Source organism: Atractosteus spatula, chromosome 11 (assembly GCF_055471065.1).
Source record: "Atractosteus spatula isolate fAtrSpa1 chromosome 11, fAtrSpa1.hap1, whole genome shotgun sequence".
Taxonomy (NCBI): Eukaryota; Metazoa; Chordata; class Actinopteri; order Semionotiformes; family Lepisosteidae; genus Atractosteus; species Atractosteus spatula.
This window is the reverse complement of record NC_142716.1, coordinates 21,654,161-21,681,366: the sequence shown is the minus strand read 5'-3', so window position 1 is coordinate 21,681,366 and position 27,206 is coordinate 21,654,161. Positions and strand designations below refer to the sequence as shown.

The window sequence follows — 27,206 nt, the reverse complement described above, 5'->3', positions numbered from 1 at the left end:
TTCCCTCAGGAGCAGTGGTATTCAAAACAAAGTACTATATGAATCTGCACTTTCAGAGGGACTGTCAAAGTCAATTGCCCTGTCTCAGAATTTACTCCCTTTTTTGTAATAATTTTATAGTTTAAAGAGTTTGAAGATGTAAATAGTGCAAGTCATAATGTAATGAAAAAAGGGAATTACACACCTGAAAAAGTTATACCCTACATGATTAAAAAAAAAATGACAAAAGAAATCAATGACATTTTAAGTATTCTAAATTTAAGTTTTCTCCAATAGATTCTCACCAGGTCAGAGAAAGTGGAACATTATGTCAATTCTCTGGAACAGAGTTTTTAAATAGAAGGAGTAAACAGTATTCTGTGACCACCAGCCAAACCCTTCCTGGGTTACCTGAATCTTGCACTTGGCCTCCACTAGCTGCAGTTTGGTCTGCGCCAGCTCCAGCTCCAGCTCTCTCAGTTGTTTCTTAAGGGAGTCCTTCTCCTCATCCACATCCTGGTCACGGTTGTCGCGGCTGATGGCAGGCAGCTGCAGGGTTCCCTCCTTGCTGAAGATCTCCCGACAGCGCTCGCATGCCATCACCTTGCTCTGAGGGTGGAGATGGGAGAAGGCCAGTATTGAGTACTTACCATATTGATGACTGCTGAATGACTCCAGCTTGATTGGATTCCTGCCATCACAGTCACAACATGACACAGCTATCCACACGGACATATGCACCCTGTCAAATTCACTCCACTGGACCTTCAGCTCTCTTTCTATTTTGTTTTTACACTGTTAGCTTTACAGAACGTGAAACTAAATTGAGAAAAACATTGAGAACCATTTGAAACTATAGTTAGGTCCTCTGTAAGTCCCAAAAGATCAGAGGTCATGGGTTGAAGTCTGGATTTTGTCACTGGGTACCTGTGAGACCTTCATCCTTAGCTCTAGTGTTTAGTGCTGTCTGCTGCTTTTTTTCACACTATCTCTCCAAACCATAAAGATAGATAAGACTTTATTAATCCCGTAGGGATATTGCTGTAACACATCAATTTCCCTACGGGATTAATAAAGTCTTATCTATCTATTTATCTTTATGGCTTGGAGAGATAGTGTGAAAAAGCAGCAGACAGACAGCACACATTTCAGAGGACATCTGCACATACTTTCTCTTTTATTCAATGCTGGGTGGTATAAATGAATAGAGAGAGCTGGTTAGTTATTAGAAATTCAAATTCAGAGGGTGTGAGGAAAAAAATATAGCAAGTCCAAATTTTTACTTTAATATATTTCTACAGCAGACTGTCCCTTGTTACATGGAAAGTGTTTAAGAGATGACTTTTTTTTAGTTTGGGAACACTTACAAGTAACAGGAGAAGTGAGTACATTTTGTTTGTTATCAAGGCAGTTGTCAATGTAGACATGTAGCAGTTCTTAGCTTCAATGAAGAAGGCCTAAGGCAACTGACAATAACTCAGCCAGATGAAAGTTTACCAAAGGTTTGGGTCTTTGATTTCACATTTAATAAGTGCCCTAGGTACGTGGAATGCTGAAAAGCTATACATCAGAAATAACTAAATTTATTTTTAAAAAGTTTTCAAAATGTTTCACGAATTTGCTAACAGAAACAGGGGTGATATACATGCAAAGCACAAGAAAGGTTCAGAGTTCACTGAGAGTATTTGCACCTGTTGGTCACATCCCACATATGAAAGCAGGTGGTGGGATTCCTTATAATACAGGAAGGTCTCCACAAGTTGCTACTTGTTCATGGAACTTGGCCTTCGCTCTCACCTTTACAATGTCTAGCTCCTCCTTAGTGATGGCCTGCTGCTTCTCTAGTCGAGTGCTGAGCTGAGAACAAATCTTTAAAACAAACAAGAAAACAGAGGGTGGGGTGAGTCAGGTCAACTCAGTACCAAGAAAGAACCCATCTGCGCTAATGACAGAATATAAAAAATAAGAATATTAAGTTTGCATCACTCCCTAGAGTGATTTTTTTTTTTCTGGGACTCTATATTGAGATCATTAATAAGTAATTTTGACAAATTAACAACTAAAAAATAAGAGCTATTTCAAGATATTGTGTCTGTATCCTGTATAACATCTCCACAAAAATCCACCTGCAGTTTAAGGTTTTTAAAGCACTTTTACAATAACTAAAATAGAAGAAGGGAAAAAGGATTATAGCTAATGAGCAGCCTCTACCTGCTTGTACTCGCTAATGATGACTGTGGTTTTCTTGATTTCTGATTCTGCTTTTTCCAGTTCTCTTCTGAACACCTCCTTTAGCTGAAATAGAGGAAAAGCACAATTTAATTCAGCTTTTTTTGTCATTATACTTACACGGGTGCATAGTATAGTGAAATGTGTTTCTCATTAGTCTCTCAGGTGCTGGGGTCTGCTGGTGAGGAAGTCTAGGATCCAGCTACAGAGGGTGGTATCTAGACCTAGAGCCCTGAGTTCGGTAGCACGTTTTATGGGTATGATGGTGTTAAATGCCGAACTGAAGTAAATGAACAGCATTTTTGTATAGGTAATCCTTTTATCCAGGTGGGTTAGTATGGTGTGTAAAGCTATAGAGATTGCATCCTCCGTGGAGCGGTTTCTGCGACAGGCAAACTGGAGAGGATCAAGTGTTTTTGGAATGCTGGCTTTAATGTGGGTATAAGTACTTTTTCAAAGCACTTCATTATGATGGGGGTGAGTGCAATAGGGCGGTAGTCATTCAGGCATGATGGTGGTTGTCTTGAAGCAGCTAGGTACAGTAGCCTGGGCCAAGGACAGGTTGAAGATGTCAGTACAGACATCAGCTGTCTGCCAGGCACATGTTCTGAGTACCAGGCCAGGGATACTGTCACATAATTAGTGTTGGTAATAATAATCTCAGTTTTAATAATACCGTTAAAATTGAGCAACTGATGCTGCAGAGTCAGTTTCTTAATGAACTATAATTAATTGCCACAACACTCATTCTTGGAAGTGGCAATTAAAACACCAAAGCGCTTTATGTCTAGTTTTTAAGAGTACCAATACTGTCTTTAACTGTATGTGAACAAGTGATTTAAAATAGAGATTGACTGTAATGTATCAAGCATTGTACTCCTCATTGTTTCCTCAGTTCTTATTTTATTCGTTTGTAATCAGAAGAATTTAACAGTATATGCCAGGACAGAGTTACCAGATCTACCTCTTCTGATGCTAAGCACAGATGGAACCATCCACTGGAGATCAGAGTACTTAGCATTAAGGATATGTTAGTAAGAAACTTAAGGGGAGGGAAATAAACTTTTGTCATGTGTTCCACGAATGGTCATTACTGCTGCACAAACAGCACTTTCAATGTACACTGTGATCTGTACAGAAAGTCTATGCAACTTGCAGAAAACATAGAGCTTGTTTTTTCACAATTCAGTGATGTACCATTTGTCCTGTTAGTAGAGTGAGCTCTATAGGAGGTGCAGAAAGGGATATGCCAGCTGTGAATGCTGATTTTGAAGGCTTATTCCCATGGTTCCCTGACATTCCCTTACCTGGGCAGTCTCCTCTTCCTGTCTTCTCTTCTCATCCTCCATCACCACCAGCCTCTGCTTGGTGTTGAGCAGCTCCTTGTTCAGGACATCCGCCTTGTCCTCTGCCTGAAAGGAGAGCAGCACATCAGGGTCACACCTAGGAGGTCCTGAGTTTGCCCAAAGGCAGCCTTACACACTTAAGATCCAACACAAACTGACTGCAGCCACCAACAAGATGCCCAAACTAGAAACTATATTTATTTTGAAGTTTTTCCAATGCATGTTTAGCTTTAGTGTTATCTACGTGCCCTTGCATGTACACTATGGACAGCAGTCTTTTTGGGCTACATTGCATTAAATAATATTTTATGGAAACCAATGACAGAAGCCCAGTAAGTGACCCACTGGGGAGTAAACATCACACCTACACCAGTGAACAGTTTAGTAAAATTCAGCCCATATTCATACTTTACTAAAATATTAAAAAATTAATTTAAAAAATGATTTAGAAATGTACAATTTCTATGTGTCTATTAATATCCACATAAGATAACCTACACTGCAAATAATATGTTTGGAGATGGTACAGTATATGAAATGCATTGATATTAATTGCTTTTATTTTACTTTTTGTCACTTTGATTTGCAATGTTTGCTGTTTGTTGCACAAGTCCTGTCCTGTTATACACATTCACGAAAAAGCATTGCAGTAATGTGGCGACAGGGACCTGGTCCAAGTCGTTGCGCAGTGCGATCTTGCTGGTCACCAGCTCGTGTGCAAGGTCGTCATTCTCTTGCTCCAGACGCATGCTGGCCTCCTGCAGCCGGCGGTTCTCCCTCTGTGGAAGGATAACAGAAGACAGGAGATGGTTAAGTCAGAGTGGAGACTTAGAGTGATGTAATGGCTCTGCTGGACAATTTTCATTTTTAGCATTCTCTCACACAGTGTCTGTTTACTCAATTGTCCTCACGTATATCATATGAAAGACATATGAAAGTTCATTAAAGCAATACGTATACTCAGTTACAGTTGTACTTGCCAAAGCTGCAGACGTGCACACTTTTGCTCCCTTAGTGATTTCTTAATTCTGATAGAGAACTGCTAGAAAACAGTTTATTATTTGTTATTTTTTTAAACCGATTTCTCCCTGTTTGTATGCTTCAAAGATAATTTTCCACCTTCTGTGTTTACAGGAGGCTCATGAGCCAGGGGTCCTGTCTTTCCTGTAGATATTAATAATATATACAATGAAATCTACAATAGATGCTGACGATGCAGAAGTAACCAAAGGTCTAAGAAAATTAATCTGCAGAAATCAGTCACAGAAACAAGGGCATTGGATCAGATGGCGTTGCCGCACAAAGAACTGACTAACCCGAAAGAGTACATCTCTGCACAGGTTAACTGGACAAGTTAACATGAACATCAGTTAGTTACAAGAAAATTACTATTGTCAATTACTTCAAACAAGATTTTAAAATTTCTGGAAAAAAACATTATATTCACCAGGCCTTTGTGTACTGTTTTGTCTAGGTCTAATAAACGCTCTGTACAATGTTACACCACCTGATAACTGGTGATTAGGTGGACATCCTATATCAAGCCACTAACTTGATTTAACTCATTAAAAATTGCAGTCAAAAATGTTTGTGGTCATTTGAGAAATGGTTGGCAAAAGCTAATTGTATCAGACTTTCACTGCTTTGAACAAAATCCATCAATAGAAGTTAACAGATTGATCTGTTTAATTGGCATTATGTCATGTCATGTTATACCACACGGTGTCGCGGGAAGCCAGAGCCTACCCGGCAAGCAATGAGCGCAAGGCAGGGTACACCCTGAACTGGGCACCAGTTCACTGCAGGGCAAGTGCAAGCCAATCATACATGGGGACAATTTGGAGGCCACCGTAAAGGCAGAGGGGGAAATTTGGCCTGGACACTGGGATAACTCCCTACTCTTATCGAGAAATGCCAGGGGATCTTTAATGACCACTGAGAGGCAGGACCTTGGTTTACCGTCTCATCTGAAAGACGGCGCCCACTACAGTATAGTGTCCCCGCCACTATACCGGGGCATTAGGACACACACAGACCGCAGGATGGGCACCCACCACTGGTCCCACTAACACCACTTCCAGCAGCAACCATAGCTTCCCAGGAGGTCTCCCATCCAGATACTGACCAGGCTTAACCCTGCTTAGCTTCAGTGGGTAGCCAGTTGAGAGCTACAGGGTGATATGATAGAAACTTTCCTTTCTAAGAAAGGAATTATGAATAGGGAAATATAAAAAGGCACACTGTACAACTAAGACGAATACCATACAGACATCTTAAAACTCTGTAGGATAGATGGTAAAATACTGTTGAGAGATATAAGAACACTCATAAAATTTAAAAAACCTAAAAAAAAGTCCAGCAGACAAGCGATTGGAATTATTTCAACAACTTGAAAAGCGGAACATGACGTACTTCTGCATCATTAAAAGATTATGAGACTTCATTTATAAATATATATATATATTTCTTTGAGAAAGCTAAATAATTTAGTTACAATAAGCTTTTTAGGAACAATAAGTTTAAACATTTTTTGCTGTTTCATTGTACATTAGAGAATGAGCTTTGCATGATACACAAAAGCTTTATCTACTGTATCTTACTGTCTTGTCACAAAACATTGAAATACATCCCATTATGTAAACAAATTACAGTACCTGATTACCTTAATCAGATCTGGAACATGGAAATCCCTTTAGCAAGCCCCTCTGGAGAGGCCTGACAGTCATCCACCACACTAACAGCTGGCAGTTACCTCAGGCATATGTACTGTTAACCCTGCTGACTCCTCATGGGCAACCAACTACTACGGACTTCTCATAAGATGCTGAGCTGGCCACTGTTCACACTGCAGTGCAAACAGGGCACCTTTCAGTTTACTCCAGACTACAGCCATGTGAACTAAGGAGAGTTTACCTTGTTTTAGAGAACCAATTATCTTGTTCTAGAATGCTAAATGTTGAATTAAAAACACCTGAACTAATGACTTTGTAAAAAAAACAATTATGGATGTGCAAAAAAGATCTTCATTAATAATATTTTTTTACATAAAAGACATTGCCCGTGACGTCCGCTGCTAATCTAACCAGAATCAACTCACCATTATCTTTAGTAGTTAATTAGTGTAGGGCCAATAAACTGACAGCATGGAGACAAAAATTATGAACAGATGTCCCCTTCTTTAAAGTCAAACCCAATTTTGTTCACTGAGTAATTAATCACTGAGTATCAGATACAGAACAGCAAACCATCGTATATCTGATAAGCACATAGCAACCCCATCGCTCTCATTGTTGATGTCTGATAGTACAGATGCTAGTTATGACAGAATTTATTCTGTACATAATTCCTTGCAATTTTGTAGCATACGTTAATAACATGGGCAACAGATATTGGCAGAAATCCCACTGCATAGCAGATGAGATAGCAGATCAAATTGAACAAAGAATTAATGACAGCAGAGTTAAAATCCTAAATATTACAGACAGTGCTTTGGGATCTTAATTAACTATAGGCAGCATCTCATTTCAACATCTCATCAGATGGAAGACAACTCCTACAACACACTTTCCCGTGGCACCATACTGTGACACTGGATTGTGAATTCTGCATGTTGCAGCAGCAGCATGATTTACCTTATGGATCTCCTATAGCATATTGATACGAAAAAATCACTTATGCTCAATGTTTCCTGTATTTGCTACAGAAGAGAAAGTACAAATACTTTCTTTGGACAGGAAATGACTGGAAATGCAGGGTTGCAAGAGAAAATAAACTAACACAAGGACCAGCATCATCTTAGATGACTCTCATTTCAAAACGCTCATCAAGAGATCACAACACCTCTGACAAAAACTGACATCACAAAAGTCGCAAAGCAATGCAACACAGAAAAAAAAGGTTTTCACTTCATATTTTAAATAATGTAGTGCTCATGTGGGACACTGTAGCGGTTGCACCGTCCACTGCAGATGGCTATGCAAGGTGGGCTGGGAATGGCACCTGAGGGGTGGGACTAACGGATTGTATATAGTGGGATGGGGGCTGTGAGATGCCCTCTTCCCTTTTGTGCCTGTGTATAGTGTAAGTGTTGTGCTGTATTCCCTATGTCCCTGTGTGTGTAACCCTCTTCAGCGGTGTTAATAATGTGCTCCCAACCCACGTCAGAGCTGTGTTCCTGCTTCATTCCATACTGAAAACCACGCAGTCGTTACAATAATTTAATTTAAAGACAAAACAGATACCAGTAAAACTGACTAAGTTAATTTTAGTGAACACTTTAAAATGTTTAATCAATTATGGAAAAAAATAGTTTCGTATACTGGGTCCCAGTAAGGAAGTGTTCCAGATGCCCCACTAAGCCCTAAAACCTTCCTTCAAGTCTGCACTTCGGTGACATAGTATGTAAGTGTGTGAACATCTGAGACTGCACCATTATAAAGAGTGTAATGTGGCGTCACTTGCTGGTTATGGCTCAGGTCAAAGTGCTTTCTGTTTCCATCTTTAGTGCTGCTTCTTTACCAGTGGTTAACTGCAAGTCAGCAGAGAATTGTTTTAAAAAAAATCCATTCTCCACTTACAGTTCAATTAAACTGAATGCCATTTTGTCTATACTTTCACAAAAGTTTCATAACATAACATATAACGAACTATGTTCGTTCACGTTAAACGGACTTGACTCAAAATGGATGAAGTAAAGAGGAACACCTATGCCAGGATGTTATTTATTGACTTCAGCTCAGCCTTCAACACAATTGTGCCAGGCAGACTAGTGGTAAAACTCAGGGGTCTGGGCCTCAGCAACTCCATTTGCAACTGGGTCCTGGACTTCCTGACAGGCAGACCCCAAGTGGTGAGGATTGGAAACAAAACCTCATTCCCTCTGATCCTCAACACAGGGCCCCCCCAGGGCTGCTGCCTGAGCCGATGGCTGTATTCTCTATTTGCACATGACTTTGTGGCTAGATTTAACGGCAACCGCATCATCAAGTTTGCTGATGAGATCACAGGATTCGGTCTTATCAGCAACAATGATGAAACCGCCTACAGGTGCGAGGTAGCAGAAGTGGTGGAGTGGTGCCACAACAACAACCTCACATGTCGGCAAAACAAAAGAGATAGTAGACGTCAGGAGGCACGAAGGATGTCACACACTCATCATCATTCACTGGGCTCCAGTCAAAACTGTCAGCACCTTCAGGTTCCTTGACCTTCAGATCACTGAGAGGCTGATCTGGTCAGAGAACATTGCTGCCATCCTCACTAAAGCTCACCAGCGCCTTCACATCCTGAGACAGTTAAGGAAGTGGGGGATGAGCAAGACAACACTCACCGATTTTTACTGTAATATGATTAAGTGTGTCCTGACATGTTCGTAGCATGCATTCCTATATAATGGTATAGAATTACATAGTAGCTCCCGAATCATTGGGACCGAGCTACCCCCCACTGACCGGCTATATCTCGACCGCTGCCAAAACCGGCTCGAGCTTCGGGACCCAATTCACCTTGGCCCAGATCTGTTTTCATCCCTGGGTTCTGGTAGGAGGTACTGCTGACCAGAACACTGACGAATAGATTCAAAAACAGTTTCTTCCCCCTAACAGATAATAATAGCTTTATGTCAACACTACGTACCTAGAATACATATGAATCTAAAGCAGCCTAAATGAAATTTGTTTTTACATAAAATATTATACATTTTAAAACTAAAAAGTTTAATTTTACTAATATGTGAATATTTTATTCTCCATGGCAACATCTCTCGGATTTGATAGGTTAAAACATGAAACGTCACCATTTCGAATGGAAGGGGGTAATTTCCTTTAGCGAAGTCCGCTAATTAGAAATGAGACACCCTAAGCCCTTGCAGACCTACTGTAAGCGGGAACGTGCATATCAATGGAACAAGACTGCAAGTGTGCATACTGGAACACTGCTTAATTATGTCAGCATGTAAATACGAGCACTGTGGTTAATATCTAAATACCTGTCCAAGTTGTTTAATTGGTGCAATGATTTCACCTAATATTTATTCAAAGTAAAGCATAATTTATTAAAACAGAGTTGTTTGTGTTTTAAGCAGGTGTACATATTTAGTAAGAGTGCAGTTTTAATTCAGCTTCTTGGTATACAGTTATGGCGTCATAATGCAGCGAGATGTCATAGTGATGTCATAGATGTCATAGTGCAGCTCACACAACTACTTGTGGTTAACAGGATTTCAATATGTACACAGGAAGAAGCACTGAGTAATACTTCTGTGGATGAATCATAATATAAGAGTTAATTACATCCTTTTTGTGATTTAAGTGATTTTTAAACGTATTTTTTAAACTTGATTTACAAGTACTGCTGCAGTTATTCCAACAGGTAATCTTGTTTCCCAGTCCCAGTCTTTCTCACCTTACAATAAGATACCATGTAAGCGTATGGCAGAATGCAGCCAAGGTTATTACCAGGCCCTAGTTTTCTTCCTATAAATGTTAATTTATTAACATTTAAATTTACTATTAAATACAATGTACTAGTTCTTTTTTTGCAATATACTAACTACACAGCAGGCTAGATAGACCAAATGCCCTACTTCCATTTGTAATCTATCTTAACTTTCAATTTCACACAAAATGTCTTAGCTATTTATAAAGTGAACAACTCATCAGCAATTATGATGGCATGCCTACAAATTAGACACAATCTGGAGCTACCTTTCTGTTTTGCCATGTTTAATGGTTCCCAGGATTTTTTCAGAAAAGTTCTAAACAGCAAACCTGCAAGGGATCTTAGCATTTGAGGAGTGTAGTCCATGTTGTGTTTTAACAAAGTTTAATTTAACAGTAAACATCTTAAAACAGTTGTTTGCAATAATATAGCCGTGCACTACATACAAAAACAGAATCTTCTAAAGCTAGGGTGGAGACTGGGAAAAAACAAATATTCCTGAAGTCCAGCAGCAGTCTTATGATGTCTGAGTTGTGACAGGAAACAGCACATCACTAGAGAATTTCATTTCAATTTTTTGTTACTAAGGGAGATAGGCAGATCACCTGACACTCATGAGCACTCACAGACCTCCTTTTCACTTTCCTAGCACCGATCCTCCAGAGATATCTGCGCTCTGACATTAAAATCATTTCAATCAACAAAACCCTTGCTCCAACAAATCAGACTAATGAGGCGTTTCCTACAAAGTGCTTCATATTGCAATTAATTGAGTAAAAGCTCCTTATTTAGAAACATAAGTAGAAATTATTTTTAGCATGCTTTTGACCTAGTTTACCAGGAAGGATATGAAACAGCATTTTCATACATTTCCTTGGTGCTCACACTTCCGTTTTGTTGTCAGTTCATTGTATTGGAATGTCAACTAAACATTTACCATTATAGAGCTACTGTATACACACGCATGTGCAAAACCAAGTGTGGTCAAATGTTCTGAGCCTAATCATAAAGAAATAACAGAAACCAGAGCTCTTGCTATCCAAGTATATTCAGATAGTCATGGTGAACTATTGCATTTGTTCTGAGTCTTTTTTCACTGCATTTTAAATCACAAAACTTTTCTACATCCATTCATTTTCACCATTTTTCCTGGTCAGGGTCACTGTAACCTTTTGACATTAAAATTTAACTATTAAAATTATTTGCAATTAGAAAGCTTTTCAAAGTACTGTTAACAGTATTGGTGAAAGCTCTTGTTTTGAAATTTGTCCAAGAGATATCAATAGTTTGCTCTCAATAAATGTTTGTCAAGATTGCCGCATACCAGGGAGGATGACAATCAGGTGTTGTTCTGCTCACTAGTATTGATTAAACTATATTATATAGAAAGCTTCTATCAGTTCTCTATCAGAATCTAGGACTGATTAAGATGTCACACAAAGAAAGCATGCTTCAACAAAAGAACTGCTGGGGACCACTCATTGGCTGTGATTGCCATTTCTAAAAATTTGGTAAAGATGACTTGTAATCTTTAAATAAATAAGATCAGGAAAAGCCCTTGGAAAACTAGCTGGCATGGTTAACACAAACACTTCATTAAACAAGAAGGCAATAGTTCTTCAGCTATTAGCTCAGACACATAAAAAATAAAAAGCAAAATGCATAAGCAGTGGCTTAGTAAAATTGTTGCTTACCTTCTTATGGTTTCATAAACCGTTGCTTTACACTGGCATGCAAAAAAAGACACTAAAGTTTTAACTAGTAAATGCAGGTCATGTACAAGAGTGCTTGTAAGCTCTGGGCCAGACTCACTTCGGCTCAGAAGAAACTTCCTCTAGTTCTGGCTCTATGTAAATATTTCAGCCAAAATGATATGATTGGCTGAGGAGGCCTGATAAAAAAGGAGGCATAGGCAAAAAATAACAGAAGGCATGCAGGAGCAGATGCTCTGCTTATTCTTAAAGAGTCAAAACAAGCAGTTATGTTTAATGAGACAACTGTAAGGTTTGCTTTGGAATATATTTAAAATAAAAAATAATGGGCAGAAACTCCAGTGATGTTTTCTAATTCTTGACAAACTAAAGGTCTTCACTGACAAACTAGAAAAAAAAACATTAATAAAAACTTTTCCTACAACATCTGACAGTATTAATGTTATCAACTGTATGGCATGCATGCCTGATTCTGTCCTGTCTGCTTTAGCAAGCTTAAGCTCAATTAGCTAGTTAAATTGTCTCATTTTATTTGGTAATCACCTACAGTAGATGCTCTGTGCTTCTTAGTTGACCAAAAAGGAAATGAGATTATTTTCAGGCTGGTGTTTTTTTTTTCCTGAGCCCTTATACTTGTAGTCTTGTGGTTCACATGTTTTTGTTAATATAAGTTGAGAATTAAAACAAAATTGTCCATCTGGTTTCATACATAAAAAACTCTTCTGCGAAAGCTGTGATTTTTAAAAATGTAAAGTATTTATTGGAATCAAATGCAGCAAAAACAGTACTGTAATGGATCAAGGTATAAATTAATTTTACAAGAAAAACTAGTCTATGACCAGGTGACATACATTTCTTAAATCGTCTTGCTTATTGTACAAAAAATAAATAAAACACCTTTAAGTAGCTTTTTGACCTGAAATTGATTTCAAAACAAATATTTTCATTAATGAAAAGAGGAATAAACAAGTCAGGAATTAATATTTAATTACAATGGAAGATTAGCTTGAAGAAATTATTCCAAAGAATGGTCAGTTAATTCTCAGTAAATGCATCTCAGAGCAGGGGGACAGTGATTTAAACCCATTTTTATAGCTTGTAGTACACAGAACAGTCAGATTTAATTAAATACAGCAGCAAATGAAAACTATAATGAGGTGACACCTTAAATTATAAGTGACTGTTTTACAAATGAAAACATTGGAGAGGGGGGAATTTTTTTCCTCCATGTGGAAACCACACCATTACCAACACTGTAAACCACAAATCTCCTCATACATGTAAATTGATTTGGGATCCTCTGGGATGAAAACAATATAGAAATGCAATTACTCATTTTTCATTAATCAAGCCACTGTTTTTCACTACTTTGTGCTAGTGCTATTGGAACCAGACTGTGTCAATGAATGAACACTGCAAAGAAGTTTCAGCTAAGAAGGCTGCTTGGATCCAAATCCTGCTCCTGGAGAGCACCAATTGGTCTTATAGGCCTCCAGTTTCCAAACATTGAGAACACCTAAGGATTAAACAGCTAAGCACGTCAATAAAGAGACCTCTGGTATCTGAGGGCTGACTCAAACTTGGACAGTATTCCCAAATGATTTCTAAATTATTTAAATTAACAAATCACCTATTACTGCTTCCAATTTACACATTTTATTTGCTCCAGGATCTTTAGGAATTGGTGACTTACAGTATAGTGGCAATCTATAAAACCTGGGTTTTATCAGGGTTGGAAACCCCTGATTTGGACTGAAAGTTAGTTGAACTTAGCATCCACCCATATCACCATGGACCTTCAGATTAAAGGGAACTAGTACCGCCCCAGCTGTACCCCAGCTCAGCACTTTACTTTATTCCATACCTCCCTGACATTTCCGTGCTTTAGTAAAGATACAGCCCCTGCTGTTCAGATCATTAAAATGGAAACCCAATTGTTTTTCACTGTCTCCAGGTTAGCCTTAAAGCTTTTACATATCTGGTTCTCCGGAATGGAAGCTTGCAGTACAGGTGCTGAAGTTAGTCCAGAGAACTGAATTTAAACACCTCTGATTGTCACAAGTGTTGTGGTGAAATAATGTTGACTCATTTAAAAAACAACAACATTTGGAGCACTCCAAATTAAGCAAACAAAATCTGCTATTGATAGAGGATTTTGTTGCTATTGTATTTTTCCAGGATGTGCGCTATGCTTGTCAAAAATCGTCATCCCCATATTTTCACAGAAATCTTGCCTGAATAAAAATAAACAATTTCAATTTTTAAAACCATTATCACACATAATTTAACTAAACCTTATGTGTGTTCTAAAGCCTTAGATTTTCCACCCAAACGTTATTTGGCTGTTCAGTGTATTTCCTTGTCATATCTGAAGACCAGGAATAACAGAATCGATCCATCCTATATAGATGAACCCATTGTTCCTGCTGTCCTATATAGATGAAGCCATTGTTCCTGTGACTTGGTGCCTTGCCTCTTCACTTTTCATCACTGGTCATGCCTCCCAGGTTTCAAGCAGTTTGCAGTTTTCAGAACTGCACTTAGTACACACAGAGTGATAATGTGACTAGTGATAGTCACTGTCACTATATTGAGTCACAGGCAACCTTAGTCATGTAATTTAAATTCTTCTGTAGAACACAAGATTTACTTTTTGCCCCACTATTGTGCAGAGATTAATGCCTCATTTTCTCAGCAAGATATACAATGGTCTATGCCTTGCAAAGACAAATTAAACTGAGCTCTGTGATCTGAGTGTTTGTTGATAATTTCTGTAACTGTTTCTTTTAGGCCCTGTTTGTGCTGAAGCTGTTTTTATCCTTAATCCAGCAATCTGAGTATAACACCTGAGGTTCAAAGAGGTTCAGCTGAATTCTTCTTCCTTTTTCTAAGATAGGAGGGAAATGCAAAAGCAGATTAAGATGTTTTTTTGTCGGTGTTGGGATTGAGCAGTGACTTTTGCATATCCCAGAAATGCAAAAGCAGATTAAGATGTTTTTTTGTCAGTGTTGGGATTGAGCAGTGACTTTTGCATATCCCAAAATCATTTGAATAGTAAAAGTCTGAACTTTCTGTCTGATTTACATCCTTTATGCAAGGGAACCATGCAGTGATACTAAAATTACTTTGATTTGCTGTATTTTGTGCCCTGAAAAAACAAATTTCCTCACACGGGACTATAGGTCAGGTGGGTAGCTGCGTCAGCATGCATAGGCTGCAAAGGAACAAGTAATAGGTTTATTCCATGCTGAAAAGAGAATAAATAAAATACAACGTTTCAGCCGTGGAGCCTTCTTCAGGTGTGAGCCCACCTTCTATACAGTAGGTGATAGGTGCAGCCAATAAGCAATTATTTCATTTACACTATAGCCACAAATTTGATAGGTGAAATTCTTTTCCTACTTTTGAAATCACAAGTCTTTAGCTTCTGCTACTCATTGCAGCATGATGGTCTTTGATTTTATCAGCAAGACTCAAAACACTTCACTGGTGAATCACATTGTTCAAAAGCTTTTACAAAGAAATTTAATTCAAATTATTCTTTAAAGGAGGTAATATATCATTAAAGGCTTTTTAAAGAGAAAAGCAACACATTGGTTACCTTTTTGTGATCTGTTTTTTTATTAGAACAGCCTCTTAAGAAGTCCCAAAATTTGGATTGTTTTTAAATGTCATGTGATTGAAGCCAACTTAATACTCAGAAATAGCAGAGTAAATCTTAACCTCCTCTAAAGAGAGAGAACAATGACTCAGTCAGAGACTACTTCTGCCTCTTTCATTGCAAACCCCTTCAGACCACTGTCTTTTCATTTCAGGGCTCCAAGTTCTCTGGTCGCAGACTAACCATCACATTCGCTCCTAATGCCAGATAAACAACTGCCCCTCTCTTGTGCGCAGGCTGATACTGATGGAAGGGTCTAAACAAAAACAAACTGAAACAAGAGGAAGATCATGTGGGGATCACCCAGAAAAACGATGGTTTGCATGAAAATCAGGGGCTTCGCAATCAAGTTAGGCAGTATCATCTACAGTGCCCTCCAGAATTATTTGCACCCTTGGTAAAGATGAGCAAAAAAGGCTGTGAAAAAATGTCTTTGTTGTTTAGCAGCTTGATCTTACACTGAAAATATGAGAGATATCTAACCTTTCAGTGAGGTAAAATTATTCAAAGGAAAAAATCCTTATAAAAAATAAACATTTTTCTCAAAAACACGTGTCACAATTATTGGCACCCCTGCATTTAGTACCCTCCCTTTGCCAAGGTAACATCATTGAGTCTTCTCTTATAATGCTGGATGAGGTGGGAGAACACATATAAAGGGACCTGAGACCATTCCTCCATACAAAATCTCTCCAGATCCTTCAGAGTCCTTGGTCTTTGCTTGTGGACTCTCCTTTTCAGCTCAACCCACAGGTTTTCAATGGGGTTTAGGTCAGGGGACTGGGAAAAATCAAGCAAAAGCTTGATTCTGTGGTCAGTGAACCATTTTTGTGTGGATTTGGAGGTATGCTTTGGATCACTGTCCTGCTAGAAGATCCAACCACGACCCAGTCTTAGCCTACTGGCAGAGGCAGACAGATTTTGATCTAAAATCTCCTGGTATTTCATGGAGTCCATGATGCCATGTATCCTAACAAGATTCCTAGGGCATTTGGAAAACAAAAACAGCCCCACAGTATAAAAGATTCACCACCACACTTCACAGTGGGGATTAGGTTCTTTTCTGCATGACCTTATATTTTTGTCTAATCTGACCATAGAACCTGGTTCCAGTGGAATCAAAGTTCCAGTGATGTTTAGTGAACTCCAAGCGCTTACTTATGTGGTTTGATGACAGCAGAGGCTATGTTCTGGCAAGCCTTCCAAATAGTTGTTGGCATGGAGGTGGCGTCTAATTGTAGTTTTGGAGACTTGGTGACCCCAGGACGCAACCAACTCCTGCAATTGTCCAACTGTGATCCTTGGAGAAAGTTTTGCCTCTGGAACCATCCTCCTCATTGTGCGTGGGGGCAAAATACACTTGCGTCCTCTTCCAGACAGGTTCATGACACCTCCAGTTGTTTGAAACTTCTTAATTATTTTCCTAAGTGGAGATGGGTATTTTCAGGTATGAAGCTATTTTTTGTATAGCCATTGCCTGATATATGAAGGTCAACAACCTTTTGTCATTTGTGTTTTCTTTGATCTTCCCCATGTTGATGGATGACTAAGGGTGTTTGGCTTGCGTGTCACCTCATATTTATACCCCATTGAAACCAGAAGTCATGGATGAACACTTAAGAGTTCCTAAAGACTCAGGTGTGCTTAAAAAAGGTAAAATATGAATGGGAATATACGTTAATTAGAATTTGTTTATAGGAATTTCTGGGGATGCCAATAATTGGGACACATTTTTTTATAAGGATTTTTTTTTCTTTGAGTAATTTTACCCCCACTAAAAGGTTAGGTTTCTCTCATATGAAAACCTGTGGGTTGAGCTGAAAAGGAGAGTCCACAAGCAAAGACCAAGGACTCTGAAGGATCTGGAGAGATTTTGTATGGAGGAATGGTCTCAGATTCCTTTATATGTGTTCTCCCACCTCATCCAGCATTATAAGAGAAGACTCAATGATGTTACCTTGGCAAAGGAAGGGTACTAAATGCAGGGGTGCCAATAATTGTGACACGTGTTTTTGAGAAAAATGTTTATTTTTTATAAGGATTTTTTTCTTTGAATAATTTTACCTCACTGAAAGGTTAGATATCTCTCATATTTTCAGTGTAAGATCAAGCTGCTAAACAACAAAGACACAGCCTTTTCACAGCCTTTTTTGATCATCTTTAACAAGGGTGCCAATCATTCTGAAGGACACTGTATTAAAGCTAAGAATACAGTGTCTATATGATGTACATACAGCAGAGTGCAATGCAATATTGTAAGGTGCAAGATGGGTCATGGATTTTATAGTTTTAGTTTTTGGTGTTTAAAATATATTGTTCTCTCTTCCTACCATAGTTTTGCTAAGTTTCCTCTGTAAAAAACAGTTTTACTCCTAGCTCTGACTCTTTCCTCCTCTTGCTTTAATGAAAGAGGTTTATGATTAGATCACAAATCAAAATGTGCACTATCAAAGACTTTTTCTAGGAGTTTCTATCCCCTCTTTACAATTCTCTAACAATTTTCTTTTTTAAGATTTAATCTTGGTAATTGTTGATAACAGTCATTGCTAAAACTTACATTTGCTACAAAATGTCCTAATGTGACACATTGAGTAAATAACCTGCACAGTGACAGAAAGGACACTACTGGTCTTTAATATAAGACCAGTAGTGTCCAAGCTTCTCTCCCTGTCTGTGTGTCTGTGTGTCACATGGAGAGCAAGCTGGGGTATGCAAAAAGACAAATTCCTTATCTTATCTTATATACATAGTAACATGCTAAACACTTGAAAAGAGGAAAAACTTTTCATCGTCAACTGCCACTCAACTGTTGTTACAGTACTGTCTCCAAAAAACTGTCAGTGCCAATTAGGAAAGTGTGTATTTACATACTAGCAACTGTTTCTCAGAAAGGGCTGCCAGGTGTAAAGCACCCATAAGGCACTGTAGTTTTCCAAATATTGCAACAACTGTCCAGCTGTTGAGAGAGATTCACCATAATAAGGTCTGACTGAAGATGAGTCTGATCAGTATACTGTATGGATTACAGTATTAGGCAGCTAGAAACATCTTGTTTATAATGACATGTTTTTGCAGGTCTCAGTCATACTGGCATTCTGTGGTTTCTGATGAAAGTCTTCTCTTACCTGGTACCGGTCGATAGGATCTTCCTGCTGCAGCTGGTTCTCACGCATAGACTGATACTCCTTTTCATATTTTTTCAGCTTTTTTGTGGGCACCTGAAAGCAAAAAACAATTAAAAATAGGGCAGTTCATATCTTTATATCAGCCCATGAGCACATTATAGGGACATGATCCCCCAAGCCCTCAGTGGCCTTGAATTCACTTGTTATATAAGGCTGTCGTTTTGGCGTAGTGGGATTTACTGCTGTCAGAGGATGGTGATTGGTATCTGATTTATAGATGAATACTATATGGACATGGACATCAGAAGTTCAGAATAGCACCAGGTTGGGGTGGCAAGAGGTACTTGGACACCCTGGGCATGAAGAAAGGCTTAAAGCCCACCTTTGTGCAAAATCACAAGGGGCAGTCCGCCCAGCACCAGCCTGCATGCGCTGAAAGGAGAGTGCCTCACAGCAGTGTTGGGGAGAAGTTAAGAAGGGACTAACTTCATGTTAGGGAAGGAGGGAATTCCCCTTAGTCAGAAAGGAGTGCATCAGTGGATAAGGCCATTGAAGATACGTGGCAATGCAGCTGTCCAGGCCTCAGATCAGGTCAGCAGTGGCAGTTTATAGAACTTCTGTTGGGTTTCCAGGACACCTTTGCAGCTCGGGATGAGGACCGCACTCATACCAGCCTGGTGCAACACTATATCAAGCATAGGGACTGCTGCACCCATCTGGCTGCCACCCCTGTTGTTAAGTGATGGAGGAACTGACCAATGCTGGCATTGTGGAGCCCTCAGACAGCCCATGGCTCTTCAAGCCAGCGCTCATCAAGAAGAAGGATGACTCCTTCCAATTCTGTGTGGACTACTGGGACCTCAAGCAGGTGACCAGGAAGGATGGGCTCTATTCTTAACAAACAGATCTCAACAGGCCAGATTGAGGAAATGGTTATCTGACATTTACTACACTTCCACTGGATCACTACAGGACTGAGTCTTTTCCCCCCTACTGTACATTTTGTACATTAATGATTGAAGAGCAAACACACAGACATCTCATAAATTTCCTAATGACACAGTCCTGGTCAGCTTATTAAAAAAAATCATCATGGGTCCATTCTTAATGCTTTTACTAAATGTCTGATGAATTCTCTTTGGAGTTAAATGTTTTGAAAACAAGGGAACTAGTCCCTAATTTTAGGAAAAATGCAACACTCCTCTAACCGACTGTAATTAACGGTCAGACTGTATCATTGTCAATGACTACAAGTACTTGCGACTGGACTTAGACAAAAACCTAAGATGGGACAGTTGCTGTGACATCATTTATAAAAAAGGCCAACAGAGACTCTTTTTTTGGTCAACTCAGCTATTTCAAGGTAGAATTTTGCTATAAGTCATTTATTGAAATTGTCTTAAAATAATTATGCAGCTTTGCTGAAAACTTCAAATTCTGTAGTAGGAAGAAATTGTGACATTTAAAAGGTATTTTATCATAATAATGATGAAGTATTGTATACTGTTAATGAAAAAGACAAGAATTCTTTCAAAAAACACTAGATGGAGGTATTTTTACACTAGTAAGGCTGGAAGGAATCAAATTCTGAGCAACACATATTGATCAAATAACCACAGAGTAATTAAATTCCCTTTCCTCTAATTTATCTTAGCACTCAACTGGACACTCACCTCAGTATGAATTGTAGTGCTAAGACAAACCTTGTTCAAAATTATTTCAGAATATGGCCTTCAGTTTTAGAACTGTGCTTATTTATGTTAACATTCTACTTTAAAATCAAGTTGAGATGCACACCAGAAAAAATATTTTTTTCCCCACTTTAACCTTTTGGTGGCTGAGTAGAAATTAACATTCAATGGATCATAGATGATAAGGGTAACACAAGGCTCTGAGAAGTCATCTTGCCTTATTTTTCCTGCCGTATGCAAACAGTGAAATTGGTTTCACATCATGCAAGTTGAGAACTGAACAACAAATTAACATATCTGTCTTCTGTAAAAGGGAAAAGTTTTAACAATTTTTAAAGAGATGTAAAGTACAAATCTTTCTGATTTTCCAGTGGATTACATCTCTGAAAATAATAAAAATCTAATTATCAATCAATAATCATAATATGAACAAAGTACGTTTTTCATATTTGTGTTTGCTTATTGATAAGTACAGCATTTTTATTTGTATGGTATGCTGTTGTGTATCTTCACAGTAACTGAAATCTTAACCTCATTCAGTTTTTGACAATGATAAATTAATGCTTGTTTACAGCTACCCAACCTTTTTAAAAACAGTGAGCACATCTAAGGAAACCAAATTGCTTAAAAGCTCAAGACCAGAACTGAAAGAATGTCCCCTTTAACAGGCTGCAAGACCAATCACTCAGGCAGACAGACATCACATGTTCCAGGGTGGTGTCTTCTCATTACTATTTTTAAATGGAACCTGTCACCCAAGTCTATAACATTTCTCATAAATGGTGAAATTGGGGATGCCCTGTTAACATGTGTCAGAATACACATATTTCACTCTAGATAGGAATCCCAATAAAACCCATAATTGAAAAATGAGTAAGGACCTGTATTCTGAGCTGATTATCAGCTTCCTCCTGCTTAACAAGGGTGTCACGATGAAGACAGTTTATTCAGCCTTTCAGCAGCAAGTTTTTCAAAGCCACTGTACTTCCAATGTGTTGCTTAAATACTACCTGGTAAACCACTGGTATGAAGCAAGTCTTCTGAAAATATGTGACTATTCACTGCTGTTGAGAAGACATTCTATTAAAAGGGTTTATTATTTTGGATTGCATAAAGATATTTTCCTTTTATGTTTTGCAAATTACACAAGCATTCTGGAGAAATGAAATGTGATGAACTAACACATACGCAGTTAGCTCTTCTTCATCATTTCTTTTTTTCTCCTTCTTCTCATTAATAATAATATCATAATTATTCTTTCTTCTTTAAAACCATTTTCCTTTCAGAAATTTGAACATCAGTGTCCTGACCAATTCCAAGTATACATACATACATTTAAAATCTTATGGGCATGTTACAACATAATGTTGCATAAATCTCCTAAGTGTACTAAAATGATGGCCTTCTCAAACACTTTGTAAAGATAAAACTTCTGTAAAAGATAACAATTTTTTTGTTTACATTTGTGATTTACATTGTGATTCACATTAGAAATGTGATAGAATAGAATATGCTGAATCACTGTAGTACACACAAAAAACAGAACACATTAAATAACTCAGTTCAGACTTGGTTCATTTTCATAAGAAACATACTATCTTTGATGAAAGCAAAGGACAGCAACATTACTTTGGTTTTTACCTTTTTGTGATAAAGTCTGAGACACATTTACCCCAATATTTGTACCTTTGAAACAGAATATCATATTTCTGTGTAATAACAACCCTTCAAATGGCAAACTATTTTGATTAAAACAAATGTTCGTGAGGGATGACAGCAGCCAATGTCTCTCTCAACTCTGCTACTTGAGCTAGTGATCCTCCATGACATCACTTCCTGAAAAAACTATAAATACCACAATCAGCCACTCTCGCTTACATTCATTTTTCTGCTCTCTCCTCCACCCCATCTCCACCTTTGCAGCTGCTCCTTGGTTACCTTTTCCCTCTGTATGGGGATCCTGACTTCCATGCCCTTTGGCCAAGGTTGGTCCTCATCCAAGCAGGTTAGGCCAAAGTTTCTTATTCCTCAATAAACATTCCTAAACACTTTTTCTTATTGGATGATGTTATTCCTCATTAAGCATGAGGTACACTGAGATCATAACTATTAAGAGGAGTACTTTGACGTCCCACTACCTAAGAACTAATGTCACTTGTTTTTATCAAAATCCCAAGTGACAGGTATTGCAGAACCCAATTGATGTAATTAATTATAAATGTAGACATATTCAACATTTTGAACAGCATTAGCTAAGTCAAAACAAGGGACTTTTTCATGATCAGCAACAATATTGGAACTCAAGGACACAAGTGGAAATAAACTATAGGAACATTTAAGGCAGGAAACAGAAGATTCTTTCTCATACAAATGATTTTGGGATTCTGAAACCAACTCCCTAGCTACAGGCCACAAGATTGTATGACAAAGAATTCCATGATGGACTTTGGACAGCAGGGAATTTTGACTGCAATTATTAACATATACAGTTCCTGTGTGAGAAAAATCTGATTTTGTATAATAGCTGACTGCCAATTAAGATACAGATTCTACACTGTGTAATACAAGCCAGATGCCAGGCAGCCATCTTTAATTGCTTATAGACCTGATTAAAATCACACACTACATTTCATGTTAATCATTATGGCAAACTTACATACATTGTACAGAGTGCTATATCATTAAAATGTGTAGCATAGAATTCAACAAACTAATATAATAATACTTTATAACTGCAACAAGTTATAATGCTTTATAACAGCAACAGATGCAACAGAGCACAGAGTTAAACACATGTCTAGTCAGCTGCCCTTGCATGTACCAGAGCCCAAAAGAGGAATTATTTTCTGGCATTGGGAATTTCAGCAATGGGACTAACCTGGATGGTTCCACTGTTTCTGAGGATGCCCTTTTCAAAACAGCAATGAACTCTACAGAGTTTCAAACCCAAAACAATGTACCTAAGAAAAACGTTTATTTTCCTTTAATGTACAAGTTTATTTTTTTAGTTCATATAACATTTCGATCACTGCTTATACAAACAGCAATGTTACAATAGCCTGCTGACAGATTTTTCTGGTAATATTCCTGCATCCAATTTCAATATGGTACCTGAAGAGACAATGAAATGGATTGCTGCTGTGACGTCTTTTGAAACCCATTTTAATCCTCCAGTCAATTTGGCAAGGCTAAGAGATGACTGCCAGCTCCAATTGTGTGTTTTTCACATCTCAGCTCTCATTTTTGAACTGCACTCAGGAAAACAAGGAAGTGCAAGCAGACTCATCCAGCCTGACCACCTTCAAGTCATGCTGTCTTCTAACATGTTACAGGTAATACAGCCCAGTACTGAAGGAGAGCAAGACCTGCCCATAAGCGACAGAGAGGCTGCAGGAGTTACTGACAGCCGAGAGAGCCCTGGCCGACTAGTCCCACCCCAACATCCAGAGCACTAAGCCATCTGTTCTCTGCTTAGGAGAACAACATCACAGTTGGTCCAACCTGTGACCATAGAACTCAACTTGCTCTTGACAGACAACCTTATTGGTTGAACCATTTTGAAGGCTTCTGCCTTAGTTATAAATTTATTAACCACTAACTTCCTTCCACAATACTTGCATTGTTTTAATCCTGCAATTGCAACGTGAGCACATCATATGAACAACCAATTGATGTTTATCCAATTCAGGGTCATGGTAGCCCACAGCCTATCCTGAAAGCATTAGTTGCAAGGTGGGATACATCCTGCATGGGACTGCAGTTCATCACGGGGCACACACATACGCAAACATGCACACACTCACACCAGGGCCAATGCCAATTTTTTTTACAGAAGCCAATTAACCTACCATTATGTGTTTGGACTGTAGGAAGAAACCCAAGTGAACACAAGGAGAACATAGAAACTCCATGAAGACAGCATTCCAGGGTTGCAGTGCTGAGAGGCAGCAATACTAACCAATATATGCAGCCTGATAATGAATACCATATTTAACATTTTAAATTGTTTTCCACTCACAAAGCCACTCATTGGTACTCAGTGCTGACCAGACAGAAAGTAATTCAAAGTGTTTTAAGTGACATACTTCTGATCAAGATCACAGATCTTGAGCTACAATACAATGGTACACTGAAATTCCTCTATAACTGCCCCTTAAAAGAGAACGAGTAGAAGAAATAACACTCATGGAAAATTATGTGTATTATTTATTTCCCTTAGAATAGTTATTTATGGGTTTAATACTCCTGAATGCAGGTGCATTCTGTAGTTAATTATGGTAGTTAATTCTGAAGTTAATTATGTAGAATGTACAGTAGTTAATTATGTGACCTGAAGATAAGAAAGCAGAATTTACATTTTCAAAATCATACAAACTCAAGACATTGGAGCCATTTTTACTCTTAGGCTGTTTCACAGCAGAGAAGTACTACAGAACTGTTTAAAATGTACATAAAATGCTCCTTTGGAGAGCAAATGTATTTATCAAATTCTTGTAAATTTAAAACAGTTATAAATATTAACTGTTTACAACTAATTTTAAAACTGAAACCAAAATAAGAATGCTGTATTAAAGGAGATCAGGCAGTAAATTAGGAAATAACAGGGTTTTGTTAGAAAAGAAAACTTAATTTGCCAGCAAGGATTGTGAATATACAGTTCCAGAGTTCCACAGTTCATCAGCTCTTGTCTTTACTTCCTTTGAAGAATAGAGAAACCAAGTAGTTTACATGGAGATTGTATCAAGCAAAAGAAGTAGGACAGTTTTTAATTACAGAAACAAAAGGGGCATTCTCTCACACCTCTGTGTCCCTGGCAGATGCCACAGTGCACGTATCATCAAGACATGTGCTCCTCCTAGAGAGTCAGATGTCTCCTCTTGACTTATCACACTGACCGCTGAGCTCACCGACCTCTCAGCACAGGAAATGCTCCTCACTGCTTCCATAGCAACAGTCACCCTTATCAGCTTACACTGCTCCCCAAGAGGATCCTTAGTAAAGCGCAGGACAGATAATAATCTAGCTTGATCTTACTGCGTAACTGAAATTTCTGTCAACAAATAAAGCAGCTTTTGAGTCTAGTGCCTTTTTTGGATTTTACTGCAGTATTTTTTTAGTATATTAAGAGTTAGATTTTCCTAGAACACATCATTTTTACTTGACTGTTTTTCTAAACACAGAGGCTAAAAGAGATGTAGCAATACTGTTACGTTATGAATTAGTTTGCAAAATAAAATTGCAGCCTATTATCTGTGTACGTACAATATATGGTACACTGCAATTGTGTGCATACTGTTTGATATAATTCTTTCAAGAACACATAAAGAGAAATAACTCCAGTCTAGTCATTGCTTGTTATTTGCACAGATCGAATCTCTTCTGTCTCAGGCTTAGGAAAAAAAAAAGATTGATGCACAACTGTGAGTTACAAACACAAGTGAAATTTCACCATGACACTTAAGGACTGATCACTAAGCTCAGAACTGAATATAAAATCCATCAAGAAGGGCTTTGTGTAAAACAATAAAAATGACAGCCAGCATTAGAAGACCTTGTCACTGACAGACAGATACTTGAGCAGGAATTGAGTGAACACAGCTTTGCAAATGACAATACTTTTTTTCTGCTGTTCCAAGAAAGCAGAAATACAGACAATTAAAATGAGTATGCAGGTTTCAGTTTCAGTAGAGATTTCTGTGAGGTTCAGTCATTTCTTTGCTCTGCATAAAGCCAACTTTCACCTAACTGCCACTGAAGTTTTTTCTGACATCTGCAGCTCTTTACTAACCACATGCAAAACATCATTACTGCTTGCAAAGCAGTCTATTGAAAAACCCTCAAGTGACAAGCCATAGTATGTTTTTGACTTCTTGTAAACTCTGACAGCAATACAGACAAATGTGAATATATTGTGAGTGTTGTTTCTCTCATATTCCTCAGGCCCCAACAACTTCATGTGTGCACAACTTTTAAAAGGTCTAATAACTTTTATGTCACAAATAACAGTAGAACAGCACATTCCACATTAACTGTATATATATATATGTATTTTAACTGAAACTAGTGCTGGGAATTATGACATGCTGAAATACCTTGCACAGCTGGTGCTCTCCTGTTATGTGAGTGAGCACTTTAAGAGCCATATATGTGGGACTGTGTTCGTTGAAGTGATTTGATAGGAAAAGGTGCAAGCTTAGTGGCCCACTTTTTATAAACCAAGGCCCTAGGGAAAAGCTGCTCAAGCTCAACTACAAATTTCCATTCCTGAAAGCACAACTATATCAGCTTTTAGTTATGGTAAATATTTATTGGCTGATGATTGGGGGATGTTTTCAACTATTTTTTCCACATGATTTCCACACACTGTGAAGTACCCCGCACACTCCCAGTTTATAGGACTTATTTTTATTTCCGTCTGGTATCACTATATACTGTGATTACCTAGACTCCTTTTAGGGAGTCTAGATTTAAATCAGATTTAATTTTTTTTTCAGGGGTTAGTGCACTTGAATCCCTGTGTTTTAAAACAACAGGCCTAAGGCATCAAGACCTCTGAAAATCTCCAAAAGGCAACAGACAGAATTAAAGGAGAACTGCAGATCTTGTCAATGCTGAAATATGATGCCTACTAATGCTGTGTTCCCCTAGATGTGATTATGTTTTTAGCAGCTCATTGAAGCCTATTATTCTATAGTATATTCTATAGTAAGCACACAAAACATCACACATTCGTTTCTGGTGCTTTCCTCTATCTATTGGATATTAACAGTTTCTTAGCCAAATCAAAACCTTTCTCCAATTTCACAATCCACAAATTTCAAAATCAAAAAGTACAAAATCACCGTGAATAGGCTCAGGGGATGACTCACACCAGTTGGCTTTTCATTGTCTCACCTGACAAGGCAATTAGCTGCCTTTGAAATGTAAACTTTTCCTGTAAACCTGTACTTTGAGAACTGAATACTGATATTATGTAAATCAGGCGAAACTCAATGTTCCAGTTTCACTTTAAAGTGTCATGCCAC

General features: G+C 38.2%; 1 protein-coding gene across 2 annotated transcripts in view; it reads right to left on the bottom strand.

Moving 5' to 3' along the window:
* Window positions 1-27,206, bottom strand: part of rabgap1l (RAB GTPase activating protein 1-like) — a 351,445-nt gene that overhangs the window by 2,955 nt on the left and 321,284 nt on the right. For both annotated transcript variants that reach the window (XM_088926643.1, XM_088926644.1), the window contains exons 20-25: window positions 18,491-18,583; window positions 4,223-4,333; window positions 3,516-3,620; window positions 2,191-2,274; window positions 1,777-1,848; window positions 391-588 (exon numbers count right to left, since the gene is read on the bottom strand). In XM_088926643.1, the coding sequence (XP_088782769.1) occupies window positions 391-588; window positions 1,777-1,848; window positions 2,191-2,274; window positions 3,516-3,620; window positions 4,223-4,333; window positions 18,491-18,583 (663 nt within the window). The remainder of the gene's footprint in view (window positions 1-390; window positions 589-1,776; window positions 1,849-2,190; window positions 2,275-3,515; window positions 3,621-4,222; window positions 4,334-18,490; window positions 18,584-27,206) is intronic.